At 32.2% G+C, this 9,626-nt stretch overlaps 2 protein-coding genes across 2 annotated transcripts; both read right to left on the bottom strand.

The window, feature by feature from the left end:
• Nucleotides 1-30: 30 nt before the first annotated feature.
• On the bottom strand, nucleotides 31-768 carry TVAGG3_1045170 (SH3 domain binding; the record flags this gene model as incomplete). The annotated part of the gene is made up of 1 exon (XM_001584333.1): nucleotides 31-768. One exon carries the CDS (start codon nucleotides 766-768, stop codon nucleotides 31-33), a length of 738 nt encoding a protein of 245 aa, XP_001584383.1.
• Nucleotides 769-1,353: 585 nt separating this feature from the next.
• On the bottom strand, nucleotides 1,354-1,632 carry TVAGG3_1045180 (uncharacterized protein; the record flags this gene model as incomplete). Its single annotated transcript, XM_001584334.1, has 1 exon — nucleotides 1,354-1,632. One exon carries the CDS (start codon nucleotides 1,630-1,632, stop codon nucleotides 1,354-1,356), a length of 279 nt encoding a protein of 92 aa, XP_001584384.1.
• Nucleotides 1,633-9,626: the final 7,994 nt, after the last annotated feature.

The following is a 9,626-nucleotide window of genomic DNA, read 5'->3' on the forward strand; positions in this document are numbered from 1 at the left end:
CTCTTGAAGTCCAATATCTTTCAAATGAATTTATATTTTCATCTGTTGTTGAAATTTTATTAAATTGTTTGGTTTTTTATGATTGTTATTGTTAATGTTATCATTTGATGATAACATTAATGTTTCAAATAAATGAGTGAAGATTTCATTTTCGTTTTGAATATTGTCATATGATTTATTTTCTGTTTTCATTTCTTGATCAAAGGAGTTGATGAATGAAGAATAAAATTTGATAAAACGAGAAATTGTTTCGTTTGTGCAGAATTCGAATCTGATGAATTCAATCAGTTTGTCGAATTTTGATGTATTTGATGTATTTGATGTATTTGATGTTTTTGATGTTTCTGAAAATGATGATGAAAATGATAATAAAGGTGAAAATGTTTTGATGAATGAAATAACAAAATCACAGATATCATCTTCATTGTAGACAAAAACATGTTCGTTACTCAAAATATTTGAAATAAAATCAATAAAAGTATCATCGATGTTTTCGTTAAAATACGATGATGCAATAGAATGATAAACAGATTCAAAAAGAAGACAAAGTTTTGAAGGTCCAAGAAAAGAGATATGAGATGCGATGAATGAACATGTTTTATCGAAATCACATGTTTTAAGACTGTATCTGATGAATGATTCGATGTTTGATTCACTGATAATTGTTGATGAAATAATGAATTTGTATTGTGAAATAAAAGTTAGTATGGTTATGTTGGGTACGGCGGCACTGCGTTCCACCTTACTCATCATAACCTTACCCAACATAACTTTAAATATTTACAAAACCGTTAACGTATATTTTACAAATCAAACGACAACACTAACTTAACCTTAAATATTTACAAAGCCGCCAACCACTTCACTTCACTAACGAACTCACTAATGTAAAAATAAACGTTCTCACTATCGTTCTCACTAACGACTTCACTAATGTTCTCATAAATTTTCCTCAATATCTTCATCATCAGTGTTAACCCTATTGTAGTCATAATTGAAGCCATAAACTTTCTCTAACTTCTTAACGTACAATTTACATAACTTACCTTCGTCATCATATGGTTTAATGATATAACTATTTCTATCTTTATACACAGTCAATGAAAAGTCAACTGGTCTCGGATGTATTTGAAAGAACATGTTATGCTCAGGAAGGAAGAATAAATGTTTAAATGTATGTTTGTTATATGTTTTGATTTGTATGAGTTGCTTTTGTTCTGTCATTTATATAAAAATAAACTTAAAAATAAAATAAAAATAAACGTTGTCAGAGGTGAAAAAATAATGTTTATGTTAGAATGTTAGATCTAACACGTTTTCTAACACGTTTTCTAACCTTGTGAATTCATTGCTTTATAACTCTCTTCCTTTCTCCAACTCTTCTAACTTCTTCTTAAGTTCAGCAATGTTGTCCTCATGAAGTTTAATCTTTCTCAAAATTCCTTCTTTATCTAATGGTTGCTTTATCTTTCTAAACTGAACTCTACCATCCTTCATAGTATGAATGTAAAAACCTTCTGGAATAGTTCCTGATTTAATGTATTCTACCAAAAACTTTTGTTTCATTGCTTCAGTGACTTTAGTCGTCATTTCAATCAAAGGTGAAGCTAGCACAGCGATAATGGATTTCATGACTTTTTAGTATTTCATGCAATCTTAACAGATAGCCTTACAAGTACTTCCAGTGTCCCTAGCTGTCCCTCCTTTTTATATAACTCCATGACATTTATAATCTCGCGAAACTTAACAGGTAGCATAACAGATTAAAATCAGATGAGGTTTTGAACCAAAATTTCTAAGCAACGTTGTCAAGGATTTTGAGGAACTAGGGACAGAGTGTGGCAAAGTCCAAGATTTAATTTATCTTCATCTGTTTCATCAGCTATCTCATCTAATATGCCAATATTTTATTCATAACTCGTGGCAAACTCACTAACTTTCATTATGTTCATCTGCATGCTTCATCTGATAGAAAGTATGACTTTCATTAACTCTGTGAGATAATGAAAACTACTAGGGACAGAGACCATGGCAAAGTTTATGACTTTCATTATTTCCAGAACTTAATGAAAACTACTAGGGACAGAGACCATGACAAAGTTCATGATTTAATTTATTCTCTCACTAACAACAAACACAACTCCAACACTAACAACAACCACAAACTCCAACACTAACGACAAGTACTAACCTCAACACAAATGACAAACACTAACAACAACCACAAACTCCAACACTAACAACAACCACAAACTCCAACACTAACGACAAGTACTAACCTCAACACAAATGACAAACACTAACAACAAGTACTAACCTCAACACTGTTCTCATGAACTATTTCATTATTGCATGAACGACCTCCTCACTGTTCTCATGAACTATTTCATTATTGCATGAACGACCTCCTCACTGTTCTCATGAACTATTTCATTATTGCATGAACGACCTCCTTACTGTTCTCATGAACTATTTCATTATTGCATGAACGACCTCCTTACTGTTATGATTTCATCGTATATGTTTTGTCGAAACTTCATCGTAATGAACGTATATGCTTTGTCAAACATGAACGTAAATGTTTTGTCGAAACTTCATCGTATATGCTTTGTCAAACATGAACGTAAATGTTTTGTCAAAACTTCTTCATCGTAATGAGTGTAAATGTTTTGTCGAAACTTCATCGTATATGTTTTGTCAAACATGAACGTACATGTTTTGTCATGACTTCTTCATCGTAATGAACGTAAATGATTTGTCATGATTTCTTCATCGTAATGAGTGTAAATGTTTTGTCATGATTTCATCGTACATGTTTTGTCATGACTTCTTCATCGTAAATGTTTTGTCATGACTTCATCGTATATGCTTTGTCATGACTTCATCGTATATGCTTTGTCATGACTTCATCGTATATGTTTTGTCATGATTTCTTCATCGTAATGAGCGTAAATGATCCAAAAATAATGTTTAGGTGAAGAGGTGAGATCTCACCTCTTTTCTCACCTCATGAATTTTCATGATTTCTTCATCGTATATGCTTTGTCAAACATGAACGTAAATGTTTTGTCAAGGTTTCATCGTATATGCTTTGTCAAACATGAACGTATATGTTTTGTCAAACATGAACGTAAATGTTTTGTCATGATGCAAAAATAATGAGTTCATTTACTCACAATATTTTTGTACAAAATGTAAAGTATGGCGGTTTGAAACCGTCGGGAACCTTCACTTTTTTGACGAAGTGCAATTCTTCACTTCGTGTCAAAACTTCATCGTAATGAGTGTAAATGAACCAAAAATAATGTTTACGTAAATGTTTTCAGGTTATTCAATAATTAATTATTTTTGAAGAACTGAAGGTGTCACCATGTTACCATGTGCTACCAGGTTAATGAACTTCTCTGAAAAAATGAGACAACATGACATTTAGACAACAACACAGGAGGAAGGCAGTTATGAATTATTTTTGAAGAACTGAAGGTGCTACCATGTTACCATGTGCTACCAGGTTAATGAACTTCTCTGAAAAAGTGTGACAACATGACATTTTGACAACAACACAGGAAATAAATGTTTACATAAATGTTTTGTCATGATTTCTTCATCGGAATGAGCGTAAATCAGACAAAAATAATGTTTAGGTGAAGAGGTGAGATCTCACCTCTTTTCTCACCTCATTGAATTTTCATGATTTCTTCATCGGAATGAACGTATATGCTTTGTCAAACATGAACGTATATGCTTTGTCAAACATGAACGTATATGCTTTGTCAAGGTTTCATCGTATATGCTTTGTCAAACATGAACGTATATGCTTTGTCAAGGTTTCATCGTATATGCTTTGTCAAACATGAACGTATATGTTTTGTCAAGGTTTCATCGTATATGCTTTGTCAAAACTTCTTCATCGTAATGAGCGTAAATGTTTTGTCAAGGTTTCATCGTATATGTTTTGTCAAACATGAGCGTAAATGATTTGTCATGATTTCTTCATCGTATATGCTTTGTCAAACATGAACGTATATGCTTTGTCAAGGTTTCTTCTTCGTAAATGTTTTGTCATGATTTCTTCATCGTATATGTTTTGTCAAACATGAACGTAAATGATTTGTCATGATTTCTTCTTCGTAAATGTTTTGTCATGATTTCTTCGTAAATGTTTTGTCATGATTTCTTCATCGGAATGAACGTATATGTTTTGTCAAACATGAACGTATATGCTTTGTCATGATTTCTTCGTAAATGTTTTGTCAAGACTTCTTCATCGTAAATGTTTTGTCGAAACTTCTTCATCGTATATGTTTTGTCATGATTTAATCGTATATGTTTTGTCATGACTTCATCGTAAATGTTTTGTCATGATTTCATCGTAATGAACGTAAATGTTTTGTCATGACTTCTTCGTATATGCTTTGTCAAGACTTCTTCATCGTAAATGTTTTGTCGAAACTTCTTCATCGTATATGTTTTGTCATGATTTAATCGTATATATTTTGTCATGATTTCATCGTAAATGTTTTGTCATGATTTCATCGTAATGAACGTAAATGTTTTGTCATGACTTCTTCGTATATGCTTTGTCATGTTGATTTCATCGAAACTAAACGTATATGTTTTGTCATGACTTCATCGTATATGTTTTGTCATGACTTCTTCGTATATGTTTTGTCATGACTTCTTCGTATATGTTTTGTCAAACATGAACGTAAATGTTTTGTCATGACTTCTTCGTATATGTTTTGTCATGACTTCTTCGTATATGTTTTGTCATGACTTCATCGTAATGAGTGTAAATGATTTCATATAATTGCTTACCTCAGAAAACCGAGGGAAGAGATTCCATATGAAAATCGCAAGAATTTGGCTCCTAGTTTGAAATATTATTATGTTCATAGACTTCTTCGTATATGTTTTGTCAAACATGAACGTATATGCTTTGTCATGACTTCTTCGTATATGCTTTGTCATGACTTCATCGTATATGCTTTGTCATGACTTCTTCGTATATGCTTTGTCATGACTTCATCGTATATGTTTTGTCAAGACTTCTTCGTATATGCTTTGTCAAACATGAACGTATATGTTTTGTCAAGGTTTCATCGTATATGCTTTGTCAAAACTTCTTCATCGTATATGCTTTGTCAAACATGAACGTATATGCTTTGTCAAGGTTTCATCGTAAATGTTTTGTCATGACTTCATCGTATATGTTTTGTCATGACTTCTTCATCGTATATGCTTTGTCATGACTTCTTCATCGTAATGAACGTAAATGATTTGTCATGATTTCATCGTATATGCTTTGTCAAACATGAACGTAAATGTTTTGTCATGACTTCTTCGTAAATGATTTGTCATGATTTCATCGTAATGAGCGTAAATGATCCAAAAATAATGTTTATGTTAGAATGTTAGATCTAACACCTTTTCTCACCTCATGAATTTTCATGACTTCTTCATCGTATATGCTTTGTCAAACATGAACGTATATGCTTTGTCAAACATGAACGTATATGCTTTGTCAAACATGAACGTATATGCTTTGTCATGACTTCTTCATCGTAATGAGCGTAAATGTTTTGTCATGATTTCATCGTTTATGTTTTGTCATGACTTCATCGTATATGTTTTGTCAAACATGAACGTATATGCTTTGTCATGATTTCTTCGTTTATGTTTTGTCAAACATGAACGTAAATGTTTTGTCAAACATGAACGTATATGTTTTGTCATGACTTCTTCGTAAATGATTTGTCATGATTTCATCGTATATGCTTTGTCAAAACTTCATCGTATATGTTTTGTCATGATTTCATCGTAATGAACGTATATGTTTTGTCATGATTTCATCGTAATGAACGTATATGCTTTGTCATGATTTCTTCGTTTATGTTTTGTCAAACATGAACGTAAATGTTTTGTCAAACATGAACGTAAATGTTTTGTCAAACATGAACGTATATGTTTTGTCATGACTTCTTCGTAAATGATTTGTCATGATTTCATCGTATATGCTTTGTCAAAACTTCATCGTATATGTTTTGTCATGTTTCATCGTTGCGTATATAGTTTTGTCTGATTATCGTATGACGTTATGTTTTTGTCATGATTCTCAGTCATGAACGTATATGTTTTGTCATGACTTCATCGTAATATGTTTTGTCATGACTTCATCGTAATGAGCGTAAATGATCCAAAATAATGTTTATGTTAGAATGTTAGATCTAACACCTTTTCTAACATGTTTTCTAACATGATTTCATCGTATATGCTTTGTCAAAACTTCATCGTATATGTTTTGTCATGATTTCATCGTAATGAACGTATATGCTTTGTCATGACTTCTTCATCGTAATGAACGTAAATGATTTGTCATGATTTCTTCGTAATGAACGTATATGTTTTGTCATGACTTCATCGTATATGTTTTGTCATGACTTCATCGTATATGTTTTGTCATGACTTCATCGTATTTGTTTTGTCATGATTTCATCGTAATGAACGTATATGTTTTGTCATGATTTCATCGTAATGAACGTATATGTTTTGTCATGATTTCATCGTAATGAACGTATATGTTTTGTCATGATTTCATCGTAATGAACGTATATGTTTTGTCATGACTTCATCGTATATGTTTTGTCATGACTTCATCGTAATGAGTGTAAATGACCCAAAAATAATGTTTATGTTAGAATGTTAGATCTAACACCTTTTCTAACATGTTTTCTAACATGTTTGTTGAAGAATATAACAACCGCCGGAATTCAGACGGTTGCTTTTTATACAAAATTCACACAGGAAAATTCTTGAGTTTTGGTTGAAAGAATAGGTCAAGCCAAAAGTGGCTCGACCTCAAAACAAACATTTATGAGCTTACTAAGGCATTTATGAATGAATTCAAAGGTATTTGCATACATCCTGACCTCGTTCATTTTGTTGCTGAATGGTGCTCTGTAAAGTATGCATTTTATGTCAGATATTATGGACTCCATAGACAAGAAAGTTCATGAGAAGTTAGATGAGAAGAACTCGAAGATACAGTAGAGAATGCAAAACATTTTTGACCAGTGAAGATCTTCACTTCGTCAAAATGTGATGCAAAAACAAGCATTTTATGAGCTTACTAAGGGTGTTATGAATGAATTCAAAGGTATTTGCATACATCCTGACCTCGTTCATTTTGTTGTTGAATTCAGCAAAAATAATGTTTAGGGTAGATGGTTAGATCTAACCTCATTTCTACCCTCATTTCTACCCTCATTGAATTTTCATGATTTCTTCATCGTAATGAGCGTATATGCTTTGTCATGATTTCTTCATCGTACATGTTTTGTCGAAACTTCATCGTACATGTTTTGTCGAAACTTCTTCGTAAATGATTTGTCGAAACTTCTTCATCGTAATGAGTGTATATGCTTTGTCATGATTTCTTCATCGTAAATGTTTTGTCAAGACTTCTTCATCGTATATGTTTTGTCATGATTTCTTCATCGTAATGAGCGTATATTCTTTGTCAAACATGAGCGTATATGTTTTGTCATGATTTATTCATCGTAATGAGCGTAAATGATCCAAAAATAATGTTTATGTTAGAATGTTAGATCTAACACCTTTTCTAACATGTTTTCTAACATGAGCGTAAATGATCCAAAAATAATGTTTAGGGTGATGGTTAGATCTAACCTCATTTTACCCTCATTTCTACCCTCATTTCTACCTCATGAATTTTCATACGGAATCTCTTCGTACATGTTTTGTCATGATTTCTTCATCGTAATGAGCGTAAATGTTTTGTCGAACTTCTTCGTAAATGATTTGTCGAAACTTCTTCATCGTAATGAGTGTATATGCTTTGTCAGATGTCTTCATGTAATGAGCGTATATGTTTTGTCAAGACTTCTTCATCGTATATGTTTTGTCATGATTTCTTCATCGTAATGAGCTATGTATATGTATATGCTTTGTCAAACATGAGCGTATATGTTTTGTCAAGACTTCTTCATCGTATATGTTTTGTCATGATTTCTTCATCGTAATGAGCGTATATGCTTGTCAAACATGAACGTATATGCTTTGTCATGATTTCTTCTCGTAATGAGCGTAAATGATCCAAAATAATGTTTAGGTGAAGAGGTGAGATCTCACCTCTTTTCTCACCTCATGAATTTTCATGATTTCTTCATCGTATATGCTTTGTCGAAACTTCATCGTATATGTTTTTGTCATGATTTCTTCGTACATGTTTTGTCGAAACTTCATCGTAATGAACGTATATTCTTTGTCAAACATGAGCGTAAATGTTTTGTCAAGACTTCTTCATCGTATATGTTTTGTCATGATTTCATCGTAATGAGCGTATATGTTTTGTCAAACATGAACGTAAATGATCCAAAAATAATGTTTAGGGTAGATGGTTAGATCTAACCTCATTTCTACCCTCATTTCTACCCTCATGAATTTTCATACGGAATCTCTTCGTAAATGTTTTGTCATGATTTCTTCATCGTAATGAGTGTAAATGTTTTGTCGAAACTTCATGTACATGTTTTGTCGAAACTTCTTCATCGTAATGAGTGTATATGCTTTGTCATGATGTCTTCATCGTAAATGTTTTGTCATGATTTCTTCATCGTACATGTTTGTCATGACTTCTTCATCGTAATGAGTGTAAATTGTTTGTCAAACATGAACGTAAATGATCCAAAAAATAATGTTTATGTTAGAATGTTAGATCTAACCTCATTTCTACCTCATTTCTACCCTCATGAATTTTCATACGGAATCTCTTCGTATATGTTTTGTCATGATTTCTTCATCGTAATGAGCGTATATTCTTTTGTCAAACATGAGCGTATATGTTTTGTATGATTTATTCATCGTAATGAGCGTATATGTTTTGTCATGATTTCACGTACATGTTTTGTCATGATTTCATCGTATATGTTTTGTCATGATTCATCGTAAGAGTGTAAATGAACCAAATAATGTTTACGTTCATGTTTGACAACACAGCAGGGGAGGCAGTTTATGAATTATTTTTGAAGAACTGAAGGTGTCACTACGTCACACATGTGTCATCGGTTTAATTGACGTCACCATGTGTCACTCGGTTAATTAACTTCTCTGAAAAAATGAGAACATGACATTTTGACAACACAGCAGGGAAAGGCAGTTATGAATTATTTTTGAAGAACTGAAGGTGTCACTACGTCACCATGTGTCACTCGGTTAATTAACTTCTTGAAAAAATGAGACAACATGACATTTTGACAACAACACAGGAAATAAATGTTTAGTATATGTTTGTCAAGACCTCATCGTATATGTTTTGTCATGATTTCTTCGTATATGTTTTGTCATGACTCTTCATCGTAATGAGTGTAAATGATCCAAAAATAATGTTTAGGTGAAGAGGTGAGATCTCACCTCTTTTCTCACCTCATTGAATTTTCATGATTTCTTCATCGTAATGAGTGTAAATGATCCAAAAATAATGTTTAGGTGAAGAGGTGAGATCTCACTCTTTTCTCACCTCTTTCTCACCTCATTGATTTCATGATTTCTTCATCGTAATGAGCGTAAATGTTTTGTCATTGTTATCGTAGCATGATTCCTTCTCT

This window comes from Trichomonas vaginalis, chromosome I (genome assembly GCF_026262505.1).
Source record: "Trichomonas vaginalis G3 chromosome I, whole genome shotgun sequence".
NCBI classification, from domain to species: Eukaryota; Parabasalia; order Trichomonadida; family Trichomonadidae; genus Trichomonas; species Trichomonas vaginalis.